This window comes from Chelonoidis abingdonii, chromosome 1, assembly GCF_003597395.2.
Source record: "Chelonoidis abingdonii isolate Lonesome George chromosome 1, CheloAbing_2.0, whole genome shotgun sequence".
NCBI classification, from domain to species: Eukaryota; Metazoa; Chordata; order Testudines; family Testudinidae; genus Chelonoidis; species Chelonoidis abingdonii.
In genome coordinates this window covers 154703023-154727559 of record NC_133769.1, presented here as the reverse complement: position 1 = coordinate 154727559, position 24537 = coordinate 154703023, and the positions used below count along the sequence as shown (strand labels likewise).

Genomic DNA, 24537 nt, shown 5'->3' with positions numbered 1-24537 from the left:
CCATATTCTGTCCCTCTCTCGAAATGGTATAAGCCAACTTAAGTTGGCCCTCAGGCAGTTCAAGGTGGCCACCAGGCCACACTTAAATAAAGATAATCATCTTTTCCCACAAGTGAAATGGTAACAGGACATTACTACCTGATAGTTCACCACTCTAATCCCCAAGAAAGATGAAGAAAAAACAAAAAAACAAAAACAAAAAGTTTCCTTCCCAAAACATACAATTTTTAATCCTTTTTATCATATGGTGGGAAATGTCCTTGTCTACTTCTCCACCTGCTGACAGCCGTTGCTTCCACAAGAAGCAGGATGTGAATGAAAATAAGACAATCCTTCATAGGGAAAGTGGTATAACTTAGCAGCCTTTCTGGAAATTGGTCTGCACCAGCTTCTCAGTCCTTCATATTTGGCAGGCTGTAGTAACCCATCCAAAATGGGTAAAGAAAACTTGCTCTTTGATGGTGCTTTCCATATGTCAAAAAGTGGATGTGAAGAGACAATTAGCACAGCAGGCAGTTTTAGAATTCCTACCATTCTATCCACCAGGCATGAAATTGTACAGCAGTCTCTGAGGGAAGGGAAGCTGATGTAATTCCCATGTTTTTATCAAATCAATCTGCCTCTAATTCTATGTCAAGATTCTGAAAGTTCATCTGTGGGGCTAAGTATTCCTCCTCCTCAGAGTGTCTGGTACTACCATCTAGGATTGTTCTCTGAAGGCAGGGGAAGTAGACTGATCTCGGAAACTTGAAACCATTCCACAGTCTCCTCCTGGATCCTTATTAGATGGGAGGTTCTTCTACCACACCTACGTGATGGTATAAATTCTCTTGCTGAATGCCATGAGGGCCCTGCTGCCAATATCCTCCCATCCAACACTATCTTACAACTAGGAAGGTAGAGAGGTCTAAAGGGGTCATATCCTGGATTATATTCCATTCCTGTAGAATAGAAGCTAGGAAGTGCCTCAGGTTGTTTAAGTCTTTCCTGCTTTTTTTCCTCAATGTGGACACAACATTGGATCTGTAGCTGAAACACTGGAGGCACTATTAAACTGGAACATCCATATATTTAGGGAATCTGAGGGTGTCTTGGGAAGAGGTAGAGAAGACTTTGGATAAAAGCAAGATATTTCCTCCAGTCTACCTCATTTATCAGAGGAACTGATCCCCACAGACATCTCCGAATAAGCTTTTCTCTTCCTTTCCCTGAAGATACCTCTTGCAGATCAGCAGACCATTCCAGTTGGGGATCCATGTAGCACAGCGGTTTTCAAACTATGGGTCAGGACTCCAAAGTGGGTCGCAATCCCATTTTAATGGGGTTGCCAGGGCTGGCTTATACTTGTTGGGGCCTGGGGCCGAAGCCAAAGCCCAAGGACTTCAGCCATGGGCAGCAAGGCTCGGACTGGGCTTTGGTCCCCCAGCCTGAGGCAGTGAGGATTGGACTTTGCCCCCTCCCCCCCCCAGGGAAGCAGGGCTTGGGCGGACTCAGGATTCGGTCCTCCTTCCTAGGGTCGCGTATTCATTTTTATTGGCAGAAGGGGGTCACAGTGCAATGAAGTTTGAGAACAGATGATGTAGTAAATTTCAACTATCATCCTAGTTCCAAAGACAGCACTGTTATCTGTTTTGGTCATGCCTTTGCCATAACCTTCTGATTCATATGAATCACAGGTTCCGGTAACAGAATGTCTTGTTTAGTTTTCAGTCTGGGAACTAATACTAATGGCCTGACTGATCTGACGAGTCTCTCATTTGGGATCTAGCCCTGCTAACAGTGGCTGTTCTTTCCTTAGCCACCTTCCTTGGAATCAGACCCCATGGGTCTGATGCTCTTACATACGGCCCACCCTTTAGAATCATAGAATCATAGAATATTAGGGTTGGAAGGGACCTCAGGAGGTCATCTAGTCCAACCCCCTGCTCAAAGCAGGACCAAAAACTAAATCATCCCAGACAGGGCTCTGTCAAGCTGGGCCTTAAAAACCTCTAAGATTGGAGATTCCACCACTTCCCTAGGTAACTCATTCCAGTGCTTCACCACCCTCCTAGTAAAATAGTGTTTTCTAATACCCAGCCTAGACCTCCCTCACTGCAACTTAAGCCCATTGCTCTGTCATCCGCCACCACTGAGAACAGCCCAGTTCCATCCTCTTTGGAAACCCCCCTTCAGGGGGTTGAAGGCGGCTATCAAATCCCCGCTCTCTTCTCTTCTGTCTCCTCATAAGTCATGTGTCCCAGCCCATAAATAATTTTTGTTGCCCTCCACTGGATTCGCTCCAATTTGTCCACATTCTGTCTGTAGTGAGGGGCCCAAAGCTGGATACAATACTCCAGATGTAGCCTTTGATGGATCCAAGGCAGGTAGGTACTGATGGGACCTGAGGAGCTTTCAGTTTTAACAGAGTCCACATCTTGTGTGCCATGAATATAGCAGGTTCTAGAGTTAGCTCCTATGCCGATTCCTGAGTCTTCATAGTCCACGTAGTCTTAGAGCTGAAACTGAAGCTAATGGCAGTCTCTTCTCTGTGTTCCATGCTCTGAGATGGCTGTACTGCCAAATCGATCGAATCAAGGGTGCCTGTAACCTATTTCATCTACCCACTCTTAGAATAAATATGTAGCAAATGGAACATCTGGATGGACAATATCCTTCATCAAGCTACGAGAGGCACCTTAGATGAGAGTCTGATGCCAGGAACGCTGCCAGACAAGAGACATGTCTCTTGAAGCCTGCTCTTCTGTTCTTCAGATCCACCACTACAGCTCTGATGGAACTAAAATTAAAATCACTTTTCTAACAGTAACTAAATTTACTAACATATCAGCCAATAATAACTAGCTTCTAATATACTTTACTACTAACCTAACTAATGGCACTACAGAAAAGTGAGGCTCTGGGTCTAGGAGATCCAGAGAAGTTTGCTTCTGTCCCCAGGAGCCGTAGAGCACACAGAAGCAGAAGTGGCAATAGAGTCTGAAAAGCTCCAGTGCCAATGCTTTGGCATGAAGACACTCGGCCCACCTCCACAGACTCAGTGCCCCAAACCCGCTAATCTCTTCACTCCCAGACTTCCCACTCTTCCCTGCTAACCCCCACTCAATACTTCATGACTCTCCATGCTATAGTCACTTTGCCTGCTCCCTAGGCCCTCCCCCAATCCTCCCGAGCAATGCAGTTAAACTGACCTACACTGAAGCAGAACGACGGTGCAGCTTCTGCAGCGTAGATGTGCCACTATAGCATTTTAAGTGTAGACATACCCTAAATTAAATAATTAAAGCTTGCAACTGATGCAAATCAACCTGGACTTAACTATGGAGTCACTACTGACCCCTTCATACCACAAATAAATGTGACAGGTCCTTGCGGTATAGATCCTGGAAAATATTGAGATCTTAAAGGGTATATTTCCCATTCAAATACAGATCCTGTGCTATTCATTGATATAAATATTTGGAGTAAGATTAGAGATAAGCTCAAAATTAAATACAGGCTTAATGTTCTAATACACAGCGTAGCACTGGAATAGTCAGCATATGCTTCAAGAAAAAGGCTAAGCATAGCACAATACAGATTGTGGATAGAGTTCATGAATTCGTGGCAAATAGCAAAACATCTGTGAATGGACAAGATATTGAAAATGGGCTAAAAGTGTAAACAAAAGTATTTTTCATTTTGTTTGTATGTACAAATGATAAATAGCTAATGATACAAGGTTTGCATAGCACATGAACAATGGTGGAGTCAATGAGAAGATTAAATGGTAGCAACACTATACTGGTTCTGAGTTGAGCAATTATCCAACAGAAAATGGTGAAGTTGCAAAAAAGATGCCACAAAGCCAAGCAAGCAGAATAGTAAGAATTAGACTAGACTGGAACTGGATACAATACTAGAGAATACATTGCAAGGAACAATCTTACATTGGCTTCCAGCTGAGGGACCAGTTTACTAGAAACCTTTCTTCTTTAACTTCTAGGATTCCATTCATTAAGAAACAAATGTTTCACAAGTAGGGGAAGTATAAAATATTCCATTGTGCTAGCAAATGTCTGTATAAAAACCTTTAAATGCATCCTGGATTCATTGCTACTACTAAAAAATATACAGAAAACATTGCTTCTTTGGACAGTCTTTGTTCCTCGTTTGAACATCCTATGAGAATTAGTAGGTAGCATAGCAGCATGGCAGGGAAGTCCTGCCTGGTAGTATAAAATCATGGGACTGGAATGTGCTTCAATGGAGTTGTGAGATCAGGGGATAGGAGTTGTGTATTCTCAAGCACAGGGGTGAGTAAATGACAAAACTGAGAGGAGTGAAGACTTTCCAATGGAGCAGAGTGAAAGCCACAAGACACGTGTCCTCAGCCCACAGGCTCTCTCTCAGGCATCTGCAGTATGTGCAGTGTGAAAGTCTGTTATGTGTGTGTTTAAGTCTACATGGTGAGCATGTAAGTCCATAAGGGTTGTGTGTGGCAAATTAATCTATATGCAAGTCTACGGAGTGCGTCAGAGGAAAGGGGAACCTTTCAGACACTTCATTTGCTTTATCACATTTTCCTTCAATAAGGTTTCCGCATTCGGTACTAGTTATTACTCCATGGCATCCCTAAAGAAAAAAGTTCCAAATCTCAGACTTTGGAACTTGCTACTCAACGCAGGTGTGGTGATATGTCTCTCTATTTAAATAGAACTGGCAGAGAAACGTGGCAAGGTTCAGCTATTCCCTCACCAAATCCTACCTTTCATGAGAAAATGAACAGCTACCCCTCCTGACAAATGCAAAAGCATATGCCACTGACTTCCATATCTCTTGCTAATAAATTATCATAAGCAGGCTTGGTACCATTTGACTTTTTCCCTCCAACCTTGATAATTAATATTGTTTTTTATTTTTTTAACTATTTTTACAATTGCAGGAATTTAACGGGGGGGCGGGGGGAGAGTGAGGCAGTGCTGACAGCAGTGCTGCTGGGGGTTCCCAGCATAGTGCGGGGGCTCAAGATCCCTGGATGCAAGGTGTGGGGAAGGATGCAGTCCTGGCCTGCAGCAACAGAGGCTCTCAGCTAGGCTTGCAAGGAGGAGAACTGCTGAATAGCTCCTGCCTGGGGATGGCCTTCGCACTCCAGGCTGCTGAGTGAGAATGTGGGTCTGTGACAGTAAAGCTGTAGAGGGCTCTCTGCATGGCTGAGGGGCCAATGACACCCGACCCCTTCAAGGCGCCATTCAGCAGTGGAGTGGTCTCCCTCGTGGCCAGGGGGTTCCTCCTACTCCTGGCTGCGCTGGCTGGGGGGTACTCCGCCAGGACTGCAGGCTCCTCCTTGACTTGTGCCTGCAGATATCAGGTGTCACTGACCATGCAGCTGTTCAGAGAGCCCTCTACAGCCCTGCTGTCACAGCCCCACTCGCTCACTCCCATGACAGCAGGGCTGCAGAGGGCTCCCTGCATGGCCACAGGGCCAGTGACACCTGCAAGGTGCGAGGGGCAGGCTGCACTCAGAACAATTATTACCAATGGGTTTTGTTGTTGATGATTTCAGTGCATCATCTGAAAATGACATTTACCAACATCTATCAATTTAAATTGAATCCTGCCAAGCCTAATCATAACTAAAACGTCTGTGCTTATCTTATTGCTAGGGCCCTACCAAATTCATAGCCAGGAAAAATGTGGCACTGACTGTGAAATCTGTTCTTCCCCATGAAATCTGGTGTGGTATGTGCTTTTACCCTATACTATACAGATTTCACGGGGGAGACCAGTGTTTCTCAAACTGGGGGGCCTGACCAAAAAGGGAGTTGCAGAGGGGACACAAGATTATTTTAGGGGGATTGCAGTATTACCACTCTTACTTCTGTGCTGCCTTCAGAATTGAGTGGCCTGAGAGCAGCAGCTGTTGGCCAGGCACCCAGCTCTGAAGGCAGCGCCCCACCAGCAGCATCGGAGAAGTACCATACCCTGCCACTCTTACTTCTGTGCTGCTACCTACAGAGCTGGGCCCTCTATCAGCAGCCGTCACTCTCTGGTCACCTTTACTTCTGTGCTGCTGCCTTCAGAGCTGGGTGGCCAGAGAGTGATTGCTGCTGACAGAGGGCCCAGCTCTGTAGGCAGCAGCACAGAAGCAAGGGTGGCAACACCATACCATGTCATCCTTCCTTCTGCGCTGCAGTCTTTAGAGCTGGGCATCCGGAGAGTGGAAGCTCCTGACTGAGGACTCACACCATACTATGTCATCCTTACTTCTGCATTGCTGCTGGCAGCAGTTCTGCCTTCAGAGCTGGACTCCTGATCAGCAGCTGCCACTCTCCAGCTGCCCAGCTCTGGAGGTACACCACTGCCAGCAGTGCAGAAGTAAGGGTAGCAGTACTGCAACCTCTTCCCCCTCACAACTCCTTTTTGGGTCAGGACCCCTACAATTATAACACTGTAACGTTTCAGATTTAAATAGCTGAAATCATGAAATTTACAAGTTTAAAAATCCTCTGTCTGTGAAATTGACCAAGATGGACTGTGAATTTGGTAGGGCCCTACTCACTGCAGGACAACCAGAGCGTGGCGCACACCAAATTCTACCGTGTGACTCGTTTTTAGAGTGTTCTTTAGAGACCGCCAGCCCCTGCATGCAATGTTGCCTTATTTTCAGCATCAAGATAGAGCACTGCATGTAGGGACCCAGCTTCTCAAGAGGTTACACCTCCATATTAGAGATGAGGATGCATTCAATATCTGGACCTCCTCCTCAGTTACCAAACTTGATTTCTATAAGAAATCCCTCTGTTGAAACTGAAGAATGTAGTATAATTCCTGGATATGAGGACAGAAAATGTGAGTGTCCCCTGCACTATTGCCATAAACTGCATTTTTGAAACCACAATGGCACTAGCAGTTGGCTTATATTGCTCATTTAGAAGGGTACACTTATATTTACTTCTGCTGGGGGTGTATAAACACACACACACACCATATATATAGAGAGAGATTCTTCACACCACTATCAGGCTGATTTTGAACATGCACTGCACACCAGGCACTTCAAAGATCCACTTAATCTGCCTGAACATTTGCAAACAGAGCCCTCTGCCAGAAAAAAAAATTCTGAAAAGGTTGAAGCAAATAAGGCAAGACATTTCCAAGATTCAGGAGAGACAAAATGAATAGAGTGTTTGACTATGAAAAGTGTCCTCCTTTGTTTTTGTCCCTTCACAGATCAAAAGTGGTTTGACCTAGGAAATGGCCAGCCACCCCCTGCATGTTTTCCTGAGCTGTCCTTAGACATCAAGGAAGAGGGCCTTTTGCTATTTCCAAGGAGTCTGGAGATGGATTACCTACTATAGGGACTAAAACAATTACTTCAAGATAAGGCATGGTCCCCATGTGCCATTCATTATGCACACGAAGAAACTTCCAAGCTCTTGACCAGTGTGGCAGCCTGAAATCCTCATCTAAGTGGCTATGCCATTCAAACTTTAGGATGCTGGCAGACATATGTGCTATGTTCCATGTTCTCTCTAAATGCTCCGTGCACCCTTCAGAGTAGCGTGTCATATGCTCCGTTAGACGTAAACAGCTGCAGCCAAAGTTTCACAATAAAGTTTCTCTATTGCATTTCTATGACTTGCAACTAACTCAAGTTTATTTCAGCAAACTGAAGAGCCCTAAGATTGAAAGCTTGTCTCTTTCACCAAGTTGGTCCAGTAAAGAATATTACCTCACCCATCTTGTCTCTCTAATATCCTGGGACCAAAAAGGCTACAATGCTGCAAACAAATTTATTTTGTTAATGCCTCTCCAAACTGTACAGATGTCCAAATTAGTATACACAACTTTTAGACATCCCTAACAGATGTCCAAGTGAGAGAAACTGCAATAAAATGCATTAAAAAATTTAAGAAAACTCTCAGGCAAAAACTTTAATCTTTAAATAAGTTTGTAAATATCTATCTTGTAAGGAAAAGGCTTGACAACATTATAGTTTTCTCAAATTACAGTAAAATTATTAGTTTGGATCTTCCAAGTTCAGTTTACATAAAAAAACCAAAAAAGCAAACAGCAGAAAGCACAGCCATGAAAAATTAACCATAACTCTGACCTTTATCTCAACCCAGAGAACAACTGAAAGGCAGGAGATAATCCCATCTTCAAAAGCACATTTAATCACTGTCAGTGACTAAAGTTACTGTACTGTTGTTGATTAACTGAGCACTATTGCTGTAGCATATAAACCGAAGTACACCTGTCTTTACATCACTACAGCAAAATACTTCTGCCTTCTTTAAGGCCATGAGACTAAAAACAATAAAATACAGATTTAAATCTCTTGACCATAGGTGAATACTTTTTAGGAATTATCTTGAATGATATTCTACGTAATTCCAAATATGAGTGCTGCCATACTGCAAAAGTTAGCACAGACACATGGACCAGAGATTTTCAAAGGTAACTATTGATTTGGGGTGCCTCAGTTTGTATGTGCTCATTAGGACACCTTTTCAGGATCTGATTTTCAGAAAGTGCTGTGGATACACCTTCTGATAAATATTAGTCCAATTCATGCACCTTCAATGAGCACCCACAAATTGAGGGACCTAAAAATCACTACTCACCTTTGCAAAATTTTGACCATAGCTACCCTATTTAGGGTTATGAACTTCAAAAACGGCAAACTCCAAACGAAGTAGTTTTACACATTGAGGTCATAGGGGGAATCACATGTATCAAATGTATTACTGTTCCTCTGCTCCTGAAACAACTTAAGCTTTGCACATAGAGTGAATTTAAAGTTCAGTTCCTATCAAAAGCCCTCCAGAAGTCTATAAGAATATCACCATTATACACTCAAGGCGCAACAGAAGGGTGGCAGCAGATAAGAGCAGAGTTAGGGTTATCTGGATGCCCTTAACAGGAAAATTCTATTCTTTCCAAAAGTTTTGTTGTTTTTAGCAAAATCTTAGCTTTGAACAGACAGGCCAACACCTGCTGGGATTTTGTAAAAACTACTAAAGTTCCTGTAAGAGTTTTCTTCTTAAATAACTGAGAAGCATATTGCTTACCTTAACTCTATCAATCCCATAAATAATTATTTTTTGCCTAGAAAGTTTAATTATATACAGGCTTGTAGCCCAGTGGGCCAATTTACCTCTATTATATTCATTGCTTTGCATTATATTTTGCTTTTTATATTCAGCAATAATGCAAGGAACCTACAGGCTTGTATTCTGTAAGTCATTGGCTTTAGCAGTTAGCATGAGGCTTGAGGTCTATGAACTCTGGCATAGATAAACTTAGGTAACTCCTAAGTTTTGCGGACCTGGAAGTAGAGCGTAGGGGGGAATTTTGCTCATAAGGACGTCAGCCAAGCACAGCACATGAACTCACACCAGCTTCTGGAAAGTTTTGGACGGAACATCCAACCACAAGAAATGAATTGACATATATGTTAATGAGGTGAAATCATAAATACACTAACCTGTAGAAAAAGGATCTCTTAACATTGGTAAGGGGAGGAAATACATATAAGGAAGAGGGGAAAAAACCCCTACTGACTATGCATTAGACATGGTGACATCAGTGTAATGTATTACAATAGTGGCACCCCAGGGCAGTAGGGGGGAGAGATGTGGCCCTTGGAGGGGCCAGAATGATGGCCACTGATGAAGATAAGGAGCGTGACGGTGACGAGGAAGATAACGGCTAACATTTCAGGTTGTCCTGCAAGGGATGGTGTGAATGTGGATGTTCTGATGTACTTCTGTATCAGCTCTACCTACCTTACTCAGTTAAAGTGTGGGAGACTTTGCTAAACATATAAATAAATTATTTATTTGTAAATATAAAAGAGTTCCTACATTGTGACTGTTGCACCTGTGCACATCGGGGTTCTCAACTATATAATAATTTTAAAAATACTGGGTCTAATCTTGGGACAAAAACCTGTCAACTCTCAAAGGGATAGCTGGGAATTTTATTCATAATCTAGATCAGGCTACAAACTACATGACAGTGAGAATAAAGGTTTTACTTGGCCACATTATTCGACACAGACAAACTGATGAGATTATGGAGTTGAATCTGGAGGCTCCAAGTTATTAGTAGCCAAAAGAGGAGGGGATGGGACTTCTAATCTTCAAAACACCTACTAGTGAGATGCAGGTATCAAGACCAAGCCCCAAACAGGGTACAAAAGCTTTTTGATAAGAACCCTCCCAGGAAATGAGCATAAAAACTGGGCTTCTAACCCAACTGCTGCCTGTGGACTTATTCTGCAGGCTGCCTCCAACCCTCATTCATTCACTTGCTATATCTGCCTCTAGCTAGTTTAGTCCTCTCACAAGAAAGTGCATAGTATATATTTCAATCCCTGCAGATAATACAAATGGCTAACTAGAGTTTTCTAAAACTCTCGCTAAAGTTCATTATTGGGCTGAAGTGAAAGCAAGCAGAGTTTCAGCCCTAAGAATGAATGTTACAGAAAATGGAGAGAGTCACAACAGATTGTTATAAGGGAACTTATTTTACAATCCAAACTCAAGTGGTCACTACTCACAAATGCTATAGTGGCATGACAATTTGCTATCTTCTTGGAGCAAATCAGGTAAGGATGAGAGTGAGATTAGTAGAATCAGAGCTAATTCTAAACCCAGGTGGTGAGCAAGACAGAGAGAACAGGAAGTGGAGAGGGGAATCACTGTTGGCATGTGGTGACGGGAAAGATTGATGGCTTCCCTCTCTAGTTTTCCCCACTGTGTAGGCACGCAGGGGGTGGGGGAAAGGGACTGAGGAGCTGCTGTGCTGGCGACATAACACACCACATAGCCTCCACAGCACTTGCACTGATTAATGGGGCTGGAAAGACTCGGAAAGACTCAGGAAACAGAGAAGAATCACAGACTTTTCTCCTTTTTTCTTGTTATTTTATCCAAGGCAGTTCACATAGCCCCAGTTGTTTCCAACTGAAACATCTTGAAATATGTCAAAAGAAGAGAAACACGTAAGACTGAAAACCAGAGTGTCAGAAGGAAGAAAGAACAATACATAAGTGAATACAGTCAAAAGAAAAGTGCCTGACATTGTAAGTGTCTGATCAAACATAAGTAAGATCTTCCCCAGGGGGTTGGAGAAGAAAACAAAACAAAAACTTTCCTCATCTTCAAGGACAGGAGAAATTCTCTGGCTGTAAACATGAACTCTTGCATCTTTAGGGGCTGCACATAATTTTTTACTTCCCTTATTAATATTTTGCAAATAAAAAGCTTTTGTTTTCTAAATGATAGGCTGGTCTGTTAACCTAGACTTACAAAAAAAAATAAATAAATAAAAATCTGAAGCAGTAAGAAAGATAGGAACTTACCCCACCTCATTAAACCCCTGCAACTGAGGTATACATTTTAAAGCCTAACTGGGACCACTGAAGTGCTATCATCATCAGGTATTTTTTTCACTTTCTTTTTAAAAGAAACAGGGAAACCAAGGGCTGGTTTAGACGTCATGTTGATGTAACTAAATCAATTTAATTACATCAGTGCACACTTCTAATGTAAATGTACTCAAACTGGTTTAGCTTAATCTGGTAATCAAAATAAGATTAAACTGCATTTATACTAGTTTAACTGATTTAAATGCATTTAGCGACAGGGGTTTGCATTGATGTAATTAAAGACTTACTCCGCGCAAGTTTTTGGATATAGACATGCACTAAGAAACTATATTAATGCACTGCCCAAAAACTTAGTTAATGTAGAGGTAAGGTTGTCCTGCAGTGCCTTGTACCCTTCCAAAATGCCAAATGCACCTATACTTGAAACTCTGAAAACCTGGAAAGAAAGATTTAATATAAACAGCCCTGCCCCAAACCTGGAGCTGGCAAGTACTGAATGTATGAAGTAAATGGGCCATTTCAAGTGATATGCTGCGTCACACAGAACTGCATTCACTTATTCATCTACATACACTGCAACTGCACTTCACTTTGTGACAGACAGCAGTATTGACTGGTGCAGGGATTACTTGCAGCAGGTGGACACAACTAACACTGCAGTAGCAGGAGAGAGAAGTGCCCCCAAAAGGGATCACAGACCTGTCGTTTCTGTGCTAATTTATGCAGATTGTGCAAGCATAGGAGCATAAAATCTATTCTTGCCATGTGGATCTGTAGCAGTCTGGTACCATACGTAATAATGCAGATATTGGTGCAGGTATGTTGCAGAGAGAGCTATTAGGACCAGGGTTAAAGGATGGTAACATCTACTAATTTTTGAATGGTTTGTGAAAAGTGGGTGAAAGAATTGAGCACAAGACAGATGTAGCCTGCTGGTGCCACTAAGCCTGCCCTAAACACAACTTTTCCCTTGAGGACACGCTCTGACAGTTCCACCTATCACACTCCCGTGCTGTGTCCTCACAGATATCTGTTGAAGGGCCGCACTGGGGCATCACACAGAGAATGCACAGTTACTGTTACAGGGCAGGGATGGTACATACATTAACTCTACACTTCCTGGTTTTCAGAGGTTTAAATATAGGTTCATTTGACATTCTGGAGGGGTATGATGCGCTGCTGGTCAAACTTAACTCTGCCCTAAGTTTTTAGTCAGTGAATTCCTCTTGTATTTTGAGGAAGTGGTGGCAATGAGGGGGATAGAAGGTGGTGTCCTGAGAACATCTCACTGCCACTCAGCTACAGATTCTACCCTCCTCCTAGCCCCTCCACACTCCCATCAGGGCTGCAGGGTCCAGGAGGAAGAACGTGATAACCAATGGGCTTTGAGGAACACATCCACTAACTGAAGACAGAAAGGCAGGGTCAGGGGGAGCCATAATACACTTCAAATACTACAGCAAGGGAATTTTTCGCTTTCCATATGGGAATAATTATACTGATATAGAGCACTTTTACACTAATATAACTATGTCCACACTACAGAGTTGTACTGTTTTAAAATATACCACTTAATTTAAAACTACAACTTTCCAGTGTAGACAAAGCCAAAAAGCATTGTGCAAGAAATGACAATGAAAAGTTAGAAAAGTTATACCAATTTAAATGGATTTAAAATAGAACTAATTAAATCAGGGTGAACCCCGCACATAGACATATTTAAACTGTTTTAACCTTTACTTAATCAACATAGTTTGTGTTGCAACATTACTGAACTAAGATTTTAAAATCTTTTCTAAAGTTGACCAGGCCTAAATCTCAACAAACACACCAAAGACACAAGTTGCATTTGCCCCTCAAGAAGCTCAATCTAGGTTGGGGTTGAAGCTCCCTAGCGGAGATCAGGCAGATGGGAGGCTTTCACCTTCATTTTCTGTGTTGGACCTATTCTTCAGATAGACGATTCTTCAATCTCTACTTCTATATATCCAAGAATTTTCACTAATGCTGCATTCACTTAAAACATGGTAAGAAACTACCAATTCAACTTAGCACCCTCTCACATCTAGACACAATGAATCAGTATATTTAACAGACACCAACCCAACAGCTGGTTTTATGGCTGCTGCAAAAGTGGAAGCCATATTTTCCTTACTGTCACAGTGACTAAGGGTAGACTTAAAAGAAAACTATTAGTTTACAGGTGAAAATGTGGATTCCATCCTTACCGAGTGCCAGGGTATTTAGCAGTGTGCCTCTTAACAGAGTTCTAAGATATTTAAAATCCAGAAGACTCCTCTCATAAGACTAGGGTAGCCAAAGTGCATCTCATGAAAGTCAGTCTTATTTGTTATTTATCTTAAGCCAAGCAGCATCACATGATTGGATCTGTAGTCTTCATGAGCCACTCCTCTGACAGGAAGATGAGAGGCCATTTGCGATCTGCCCTGTTTTATGTAAGTCTGGTGTGGATGGCCTGTAGCTGTGGCGGGCAACCTGCGGCCCATCAGGCTAATCCGCTGGCAGGCCGCGAGACAGTTTGTTTACACTGACCATCCGCAGGCACAGCCGCCCGCAGCTCCCAGTGGCCGCGGTTCGCCGTTCCCGGCCAATGGGAGCTGCGGGAAGCAGCAGCCAGCACATTCCTGCGGCCCATGACACTTCCTGCACATCAGGGCTTTGGAGCGGAGCCCAGAGCTGGAGTGCAGAGCAGCTCCAGAGCAGGGGAGCTGCAGGTTTTTGCCTGGAGCTGGAGCGGAGCCGGAGCACAGCTCCAAAGCCCTGCTGCAGACAGTCAATGTAAACAAACTGTCTCGCAGCCCACCAGTGAATTACCCTGACGGGCCACGGGTGGCCCACAGACTGCCCCATCACTGGCCTATAAGTTCATTACAAATTACCAACACAATACTCAGTATGGCAAAGTTTGGGCATCCATTATTAGACTATAACAAGTTTAAGGCTCCAGAGATGTTCACAGCCTTCTATTTAAATGCATGGTGCACTGCAGGAGTCAAAGGGTGGCAGAAGTAGAAGGACAGGAGGGGGAGTGAGGGAAGGTACTAAGACTTGGCCGGCATGGAGGCGGCCCCAGGTTGGGAAGGAGGGTCCCAGGGTTTCCTACCTGCTCCTGTTCTCATTCTAGCCCCTCCATTTCCCACTCCCTGCAATGATCCCAGGCCCTAGAGCAACTGGTCCCACTCTCACTTCTGGTTCCCACCCCCAACCCGTGCTGTGCATGAGTTTAGGAGACAAAGCCGACTCCTCACTTCCATCCCTCCTGGTTCTGCTACCCAGGCAGGAGTGACCTCATTTAGAGAGACAATGAGCTTTAACTCCAAGATACGCTTGAATGCGTAAGTGAATATTTAGGGGTGGCAAAAGAGAAAAACCATAAATTTTGGCAACTCTGATCTCATTCCAGGATGTCTCATAGCCATGTTTTAAAAAAAAAGTCAATCCCAAAGGGTAGGCACAACTTCTAATCTAGTTCTTTGATGCCCAAGACATGTTATTTTCTGGATAGTATCCAGTAAGTCAATGCAAAAATATCATCCCTTCTACTGTATCCAGATGGTAAAAGAGCAAATTCATCAGTTCAGGGTCTACACTTGACTGATGTGAAATGCTGGCTTCTCAGACAACTCTCGGGGTTGGGCAACAGGCAAAATCCTTTGAACAAGAAGAAATTACTTGAAGCTTTTTTCTTCTTAACTTAACTGAACATGGTAATTAGCTTGTTTAAATCAGTCCTCAGAGGGGATGCAAAACTGAGAATCTGACCACACTGGGTTATTAAAGAGTCTATGGCACTTTTTGTAAGGCTTGGGCCATTAACAGCAGCATCCTGGTGAAATTTCAACTCATATTACATCCTGCCTCACTAAATTGCCCCTGCATTTTCAGACGGATTCAAAATTCTGCTTCTCTTCTTGTTCTAAACTGTTGCAGTTTTGCTGTGCACCAAAGAACTGATGCCCATGGCAGTGATGTTTACGCAGAATAATTACAGAAAGATGCTCAGGCCTCATAGTGATAGACACCTTTTCAATAGCATCTTAAGGACTACAAGTCCCATTGAAAGTCAGTGGGATTATCTACACAGCTTCTGTACAACTATAACAACATGAGTTTAGAAAACAATAATCAAAGCAATGCAACTCCCTAGTGTGGACAGTTACACCAGTAGAAAGGTGCTTTAAGATCCACTGTGTAGGCCAGGCCCTAGTTCCACTGACTTTCAATGGGTTAGGTTTCTTAGGGTATGTCTATACTACCTGCCGGATCGGCGGGTAGTGTTCGGTGTATCAGGGATCAATTTATCGCATCTCGTCTGGACGCGATAGATCCCCGAATCGACAACCATACTCCACCTTGGCAGGAGGAGTAAGCGGAGTCGACAGGGGAGCCACGGCAGTCGACTTGCTGCCATGAGGACAGCCAGGTAAGTCGAACTAAGATACTTCGACTTCAGCTACGTGAATAGCATAGCTGAAGATGCGTATCTTAGTTCAAACCCCCTCGCTATGTAGCCCAGGCCTAAGTGACTATGTCACTTTTGAAAATGGGACTTGGGCACTTTGGAAAATTTTAAGTTTAAGAATCTAAGCAGAACATTACAGTTTAAAGTCACAAGGTGCTTTTCGAATTCTTCAGGTTAAAGGGAGCTATACAGAAATATAGGATATTACACAGGAAATCTTCATTTCCTGAATACAGCCTCGCTAGCATGAACTGCTGCATATAAGCATGATCTCTTCATTAAAACAGATGTCCCCTGAACTGCTAACTTGAGACAGGCTGATAGAGTAGTGGCAAAGGTGTATCCCAAATGCCAGCTGTAATTTTCTCTAACTTCCTGGAGGAAATGACAATGCAACACAGCAATGTGAGCATGTTCTCCTGGATATAAGAAGGCATCTTAATCCCCTCTCTCCCCCGCCACCACCACCATAAAATAAATGTTCCAAAATTTTCACTTTCTCCTGATTATTAAGTATCTTATAGCCACACTTCTATCCTGAAGAATTCCAAAGTGATCTACAAGCTTACTGTTATACACAAAATATTCACAGGAATCCCTATGATTCAGCATCATCTGAGGTGGAACATGGCAGCTGTTTAACTACTTGGGACAGTAAGTTAACACCAAATCCATATAAAGACCTGAGTTCTGTCTTATTTAGTAGATAGCACCTCCAGCAGCACAGCGTCCTTCCTTCCCCAGTATCACTCCAGCATCGGCTCAATATTGACTCACAAAGTAAGACAGTACTTATCGTAAATACCATATGAGGCAGGACATACATATTCTCTGGACTTTTCCAGTCCAAGTGCTGACCCATCCCAACAAAGCACCATCTTGAAATATGTGATTGGAGCATGGCTTGAGGTGGGGGTACAGCTGCTTATACAGAGTCACATGTTAAAGGGAGTTACAATGAACTGCGTTAGCTCTGGGACAGTCACACATCAGAACCTGAAAGCAAGAGTTTCCAGATCATCTGAACTGGAAAATGTGGCAGATTTTGGAGTGCAGACAGACAAGTGCATTATCCTCTGGAGAGGAGAGTTCAAATCCTATTTTAGGCCTGGTGCTCTCACCTGGGGATCTTACTGGACAATGGTCCACATCACAAAAGACACTATGCTCTCGGAAACCTTCCGTGCAAATCCTTATATGTCAGAATGCATTTGCTGCAACAAGAGGTGTGTACATGGGAAGGGTGCTGAATATGACAATTATAGATCTTAGTGTCAATTCTAAAATAGTGGGATCTCTGTTATACGAGGGACACTAAGTGCTACCACTGGACAAGATTAGGCTTGGCAAGCCAGTCAATTGACTGGCCAGTTGAGCCAAATACTGTCAAATACTCCAGCAAGAATATCCTGATATAAGCAGTTGCCTCCCTTTTTAATTGCAGCATTCTTTCATTTTTTAATCTTAATTTCATTGTTACACATTTTTCTGTGTTAAAACAACTCTGTTTCATACTTTTTTTGTTATTAGGCATAAGTACACAAGGCTAATCCTACTGGAGACCATAAAGTCTCACTCTTTTTTTGTTACTGTCATTATTGTTCTAATAAATTAATGCTTTAAAATAGTTGACCATTTTTTGACATTATTTGACAATATGTTACCAATATGTGACTGGTCAAATGACCAGCTATTTTTGGAGTGGTCAAATGCCCAATCCTAGATAGTAGGAGACCCAGATCTTCAGGGTGGCAGAGAAAGCCCAGTGTGAAGATAGCATAAAAAGCAAATCATTGCCCTCAGTCCTTGAAACGCCACTCCTGCAATCTATAAGTGTATAGTCTTTATAGTCCAAACACAAAATGTTGTAATTGATGTGGCTCTACCTCTGCTGCTAATCACCAGGTTCAACAGCATGAAAACTGACCAGAGTACTATAAGCTGATCCTGTTGCTATTCTAAGTCCTGTGGGAATCAGTAAAACTAATAATCTGGTCAACTTCATCCTGCTGCTTAGAAAAGCTCAGAGAAACAGCAGCAAGCCTTCGAAGAACTCACAGAAATAGAAGCTGGGGGCTAAGAACAACAGAGAATCCCCCGACCCTTGTGGCAGCCAGTCGGTAATAGTGTGGGACTGGTCAAAGATAGAAAATATTCCTTCTTGCAGCAGAGATTGGGGAGCACTTTCAAGCTGGACTCCTGTGGTAAATCAAGTATTGTTTGTTCTGGCTAACAGGTATTAGGTAAATCTTTTAAAGCCAACAGAAACAAGTGAGGCTCCTGAAGGTTGTTCATTGGCCTGTCTGAATAGAGGGGAAAAGTGTCAGCCCATTTCCTAGTGAACAGATGCTCAAGTCACTAAAAACCACCATGATCAGCCCTCTTATATGCAATCTCAGCTGAGGTCAAGGGCTAAATGGTCCAAGGAGACTTAACTGACCTCAGTCTTCAGGTTTGTCTGAACTTGAGTTACAACAGGAGAACAAAGTCAATTCCACAAGTGTTTGTTCATGTAACCTTGGAGTCCGAGGGTAAACCAACAACTTTGGTGTTCTGTAACAAAGGGCTGTGGGGTGTCTCAACTTGCATTTATAAATCATATTTTAGTTACCTCGAGTTAACTAAATTGTCAATTAAATTCAGTTAACACAGGACTACACACTGTACTCTTGACATACCCCAAGAGATGGCTCTCTGAGGGCAGGCCAGTTTGGAGGAAGTTTTCCACTGCTCCATTGTATTTGTCACAACTCTGGCCATGCTCCCCTTATGGCAGACTTGACAGAAAGCTGTGAGGAGATCTAAACGCTGAAGACACATAACATGGGCTCAGCTCCGGCAAGATGAGTTTAGGCACTGTCCCTGCCTTTGGACCTCTATACGTGCATTCCAGGTGCAGACTTTGCATCTGATGCCAATGAGGACCCCACAGTCGAGTTGCTAGGTCCTGAAACTAGTGCCATCTTCCTCAAGGCTCCCCAGCAGCTCTTGCATGTTTCCCGGAATACCTTGTGAGCCTTCTGGTTGCAGGAAGCAAATAGCAAAATACAGTCTTTCTAACTCAGTCACTCTTTACTAAAGAGAAAGCACAATTCATTTAGAAAACAAGCATCCTGAATGAAACGCCCCTTACATCAGCTCACCCAACCCTTAAGTGTCTCTCCCCTGCCTCATCAAGGCTTCTGCAGCAGCTGCTCTCTTCAGCTTGGTCTGGTGAAAATAGCTTGAGATGCAGAACAGAGCAGCTCCTGCCCTTTTGTAACCTTCCAGTCTCCTGTTGTGTGATGACTCCCCCACCCACCCAGATCAGCTTCAACAGGTGACCACAGACCTTTACCAGGTGACTTTATTGTCAGGCAACCTCCCCCTGATGAACCAGTTCTCCTGCATAGCAGATAGTCTTTTGTGTAGGGTGCTTCTATTTGAATAGAAAACCATCAAGGTTTAACCGTCCTCCATGGACAGCCTGAGCAACTATCCCTTGAATTCCAGCCCAAGATGGAAGTAAAAGGACAACAGAGAAGGAAAACAAGTTGCACATTCAAAATGGACTTTGCAGCTTGATAAAGATGCATACAGAGAGTTCATAATCTCACACACATCAGTCTGACAGATATTGCAAGCCCAGGCAGTATCTCTGGGGACCAGTGTTCTAAATGTACGCATGGTTTATGTATGACGACATACTACTCCATGGGGAGGGTTACCACAGCTCCTTCAGGAACTAAAAACGGCGTGTGCGTGTGGGGAGGAGGGTGACTAAGGTGAGTCACTGAGACTAAACTACTCTACAGCAGTATCACCCCCGGAGAGGTTTGCATATATTGGTTCACAAAACAAATAAAGGGCTTTTGGTATAAACAGGCTGAGTTTATATCAAAAGTCTGGGACACAGGGTCTTCTTTCTGACCCAGTAAACAAATAGGACCCTCTGTTCAAGAAGGAGGATCCCCAATCCTTGCAGAAGGGTTGGAAGGACTGTGGCTTACTAGGATCCCATAGGATTAATGGGATAAACTTTTAGCATGTGTATAGGAACTTATACTGTTGTTTTATATGTTTTCTCCATAATAATTTTATTCTAAGAATGAATGTATTTGGCTCTGAGAAGAGTGTGTGGTAACTGGTATACATGGCAGTAGCCCCTGGAGAAAGGTTAACGCCAGGTGCTGGAACCTGGTCACAACTGCTGAGAAAATCACAGTGAGGTGCAGAGGGACTGCAAATCTAACCTCCCAGTCTGGAGGGAAAAAGACACAGGTCTCTGTCTATGAGAAGTGACCACTGTAAGCCTGAAACTTTAAATGGATATCCTCAAGGATGAAGGGGTGGGGGGAGTCAGAAGGAGTAGTTAACCCTGAAACGGTGATAATCACAACCCGTTTTGGGGATATTTACAGAGTTCAGCATCCAGGACTGTCAGTTTAACATCAGGCTCAACAAAGAGATTCAATTACGGGCCAGAGAGGGAACAAGAGGTAGGACTCTAACCAAGACCTACCAAGACACCAGAATGAAGGGGTGTTTCCTACTAAAATGACCACCTAGAGAAGTCAACATTGACCATTTGTCATACTTTATTGTTAACATGCCACTGAGATGAACAGGATTAGTACATACCTCAAAGACCTTTCATTTCTATGATTTTATAATTTCTGTCTGAAAAATGAGGCTAGTTCTTGTAACTTACTATTATATGAAAGCTTAAATGCCACAGAACTCAATGAGGCTCTCAGAAGTGTACACTGTACTGCTACATACTGGCTCACTCTGACCTCTGAAAGTGAGAAAAGAGCAGATGCTTAATTCTGGCCTAGATAATGTTCCTAATGCAGTGGTGGGCAACCTGCAGCCCATCAGGGTAATCTGCAAGCAACCCACCAGTTTGTTTACATTTGCATGGCCACCTGCAGCTCCCATTGGCCGGGAAGGGTGAACTGCAGGCAGCTGTGCAAATGTAAACAAACCGTATGGTGGCCCCCCAGAGGATTACCCTGATGGGCCACGTGCAGCCCACCGTTATCCTAAGGGATGTCTGAAAGGGATATTCAATTCTTAGGGCAAATGACTGTGAAGCTATCCAATACACTATATCAGAACAGAAGACTGGTAAGAGAGGCCTAGGAGCAAACTCAACGCTAACAATTCAAAGGCACAAAATTAGGAGAAGGATAATAGTAATAAAAAAGAAAACTGAGGTAGACTATCATGTACAAGCTCTTCTGTGTACAGTCTTTTAAGGAAGCCACATTTCAAGTAATTTAAAACTGGCCTAGAAAAAAAACATGACAATTACACTGTATTAAACAATCCTGCACTGGCACCCATGGGATGGTCTGGGATCAAATAGATCTTTGCCACTTCCAACCTCACCTAGAAACACTGCATCACCTCATGTCTCTGCACTCTCAAGAAGAATGAGATAGGCCCCAGTGTAGCATCCACTACAAATCAAGGCATCTAAACAACCTTAACTCCACCTTGTCACATTCTTCAAACTTTCCATATAATTAAAACTCAGTGCAATCTTAAGTATAGGCTACATTTTGATTTTTAACTTATTTTTAGGATTAGTTGCCTTTTATCTAACATTATTCCACAGAGGTGAAAAATTCTTGTTCAGCAGGAACCACCCTCTACTGATATAATGCCAAACCACATGGTTTTAATTAAGCTATGCTAACATCAATTCTGTTGTTACCAATCTATTTAGCACTGTCACATAACCATTCTCAATCAAGGTCCGACAATGTTAACAATCCCAGCAGCACCCACTGACCCATCTACACTATGGTTCTCAATTTTGCTAATACAAACAGAGCTAAACCAGTATTAGCAATGGTTGAAATTTTCTAAAAATGTTCCCTAATATAGAGATATATGCAATGTAGTTGCAGTTGTGTCTGTCTGTCCCAGGATATTAGAGAGACGAGGTGATGAGGAAATATCTTTTATTGGACCAACTTCTGTTGGTGAGAGAGACAAGCTTTCGGTTTTACACAGAACTCTTCTTCAGGTATGGGAAACTTACTCAGGTTTGGTCTACACTATAGACCTATACCTTAAAATAGGGGGTTAGGTCAGCCTAACTATGCTGTGAAAAATGCTCACCCCTGAGTAACATAATTATACCAGCCTAAACCACCATGTGGACAGCGCTATATCAGCAGGAGAAAGGTATCACATCTTAGGGAGGTGGATTAACTACATTGACAGGAGAGTGCTCTCCCATCAGTGTAGGAGCATCTTCGCTTAAGCCAGCAGTCCCCAAACTTTCAAGGGTCATGCCCCCCTTATCCCTGTCCGCACTCCCCCTGCACTCCCAGAGCAGGAAGCGGGGCTGCAGCTGGGGGGCGGGGGGAAACGCAGCTAGGGGTGTGGCTAGGAGCAGGGCTGTGGCTAGAGGCCAAGGCTGGGGGTGGGAGCAGGAGCAGAGCCACGGCCAGGCTGCGGTGGGATCAGAGCAGACATGGGGGCAGGGAGGGGCTGGGTGGTATTCCCTTCCCCTGCCCCCAGGTCCAGCTGTGCCACCCGCATGTTCCTCTCCCCACTCTGGAGACCCCTCACTTAAGTGCTACAGCAACGCTGATGTATTTTAAGTGTAGACCATCCCTCAGAGTGTCACAGCTAAATACAAGATGTAACGTACTGTTTAGCATAAGTAGTGCTCCACATTTGTCACAGAAGTTGCATAAGTTATGGATTCCGTGATTTCCTGCGGCCTCCGTGACTTCTGCAGCACCCAGTGTGGCTGATCACAGGGTCATCCAAGCAGCCGGCACCAGGGCTAGCTGCTCAGGCAGCCCTGGGGATAGCCACACAGATTGCCCGAGCAGCGGCCGATGCAGCTGGCCCCAGGGACCCTATTTCTTCATAACATTTGTGAGCTCTGTCTTGAAAAAGATTTCTTCTACATGAGGAAGACTGGTAAAACCTTGTAATATTTGTTAAAAAAAAAAATCTTATTACTCTACATACTTCTGGATAAACTGAATTATTCCCATATACCCTGATTCACATAACTTTGCTGTAAACAGTTTACCAGTTTTCCAACTATTCTATGTCTGGGCTCAGAAGAGGGTTGATACATTTCAGCCCAAAGGTTTTGCTTTGAAAAGTTCTAAAACTCACATATAAACACAGCAAACAATGGAAAAAAAGGTTAGAAAGTCAGGCTCCCCATCACCCTGAGAAATACTATTACCAAATACTGTCTAGACTAGGATTCCATGATGTGACGTTAGTGAATATCTTTTAAGAGTCTCACTGAGACAAAGCAGTCTTCCTTAAACACGCTAAATTGGACTAGCTCTCCCTAGTCCTGACAAGGCCAAAAGCTTTGTCTTGACTAGGGACAGTGGATGAGTGTAAAGTAGGGTTTAGCTCACACATGTGACTGCTAAACCTAACTTATAGTTGACTTTCTTTTTTCTTACAGTAAATACAAGGGAACATGACCCTACAGTCGTGCATTGTTGTAGCACAGCAGGGAGGTGGTGATCTGGTGAAGCGGTGCAGGCAGGAGATGCAGAGCAAGGAAGCAGTGTAGAGGGCGGGGCAGAGCTGTGGCACAAATGCTGCAGAAAGGTGGGCAATGCAGAGGGGAGGTGCGCCGAGGCGGTGCAGGGTGGGACAGCGGTGCAGCAGGGCAGAGGGAGGGGCAGGGCTGTGGTGCTACGCAGAGGGCTGGTGATGCAGGGCAGGGGGCAGAGCTGCGATGAGGGGCTGAGGAAGGACGGGGAGGGGGGGCAGTGATGCGGTGGGGCGGGGCCAGGCAAGGTGAGATGCGGGGCAGAGAGCGGCGGCGCAGGGCCGAGCTGGGAAACAAACCGGCACCTCTGGCTCCAGCTCGGGGCAGGGAGCGGCCGGGGCGCAGCGCGAGGCCGGTGCCCGGTGGGGTCCCCGGGGTGGGGGACGTGCGAGCCCCGCCCAGGACGGGCAGGGGAGGGGCCCGGCCCATTACCTGGGTGAGGGTCCCGCGGTGCAGGGCCCGGATCACGCCGCGCGCCGCCGCCATGGCTGGGGGGAGGGGACTAGCCAGCCGGGGATCCTGCGCCTGCGCACCCGCCGTCAAGGGGCGGGGCCAGAACATAATCTACCGCCCTGCCCAGGGGCGGGGCCGGCAGGTTCGTCAGCGCCCGCCGCCCCCCCGCCTCCAGTGAGGCTGCCGTTGGCGCGTGTTGCCGCCTGTTCCCTTGCGTCATCCCAACGTCCCCAGCCAGGTCCCTCACGCCCCTCCCCGCGGCCCCTGCCACCCCTCCCTCCGTCGCGTGCACAGCTCCCTCCCCCCGCCGCGTGCACGGGCTCGACTGCCCCGGCCCGTGCCACGCTGGGTCGTGCACGGGCAATGTCCCTGCACAGAGGTGCCCAGCTCTCCTACCCGCCGCAGCATAGCGCCAGCCCCAGCCCTGCCAGAAGCCTGTCGCTTCTCGCCCAGCCCCACCTAGAAGGCCATCACTTCTCCTTAGCCATCCAGCACGATATTGCACCCCAGTCCCCTTGCCATGCGCAGGATAACAACCAAGAGCAATAAACGTCACTGGGGTTATAAATAATAGGTGACTTGTTCCCTGATAGCTTTGTGATGAGATAGCTCCAGATGAACAGAGATGAGCAGGCTCAGATCCAGGACTGGGAGCCTGCAGGGTGCTAAAAGCAGGGGTGGATTCTTGCA

At 44.5% G+C, this 24537-nt stretch overlaps 1 protein-coding gene across 1 annotated transcript in view; it reads right to left on the bottom strand.

Annotated features, from left to right (window-relative positions):
* WARS2 (tryptophanyl tRNA synthetase 2, mitochondrial) overlaps positions 1–23898 on the bottom strand; it is a 90647-nt gene extending 66749 nt beyond the window's left edge. Inside the window, exon 1 of the mRNA XM_032768228.1 lies at positions 23827–23898. Within this exon, the coding sequence (XP_032624119.1) occupies positions 23827–23880 (54 nt within the window). The 5' untranslated portion in view covers positions 23881–23898. The remainder of the gene's footprint in view (positions 1–23826) is intronic.
* Between the last annotated feature and the right edge of the window lie 639 nt (positions 23899–24537).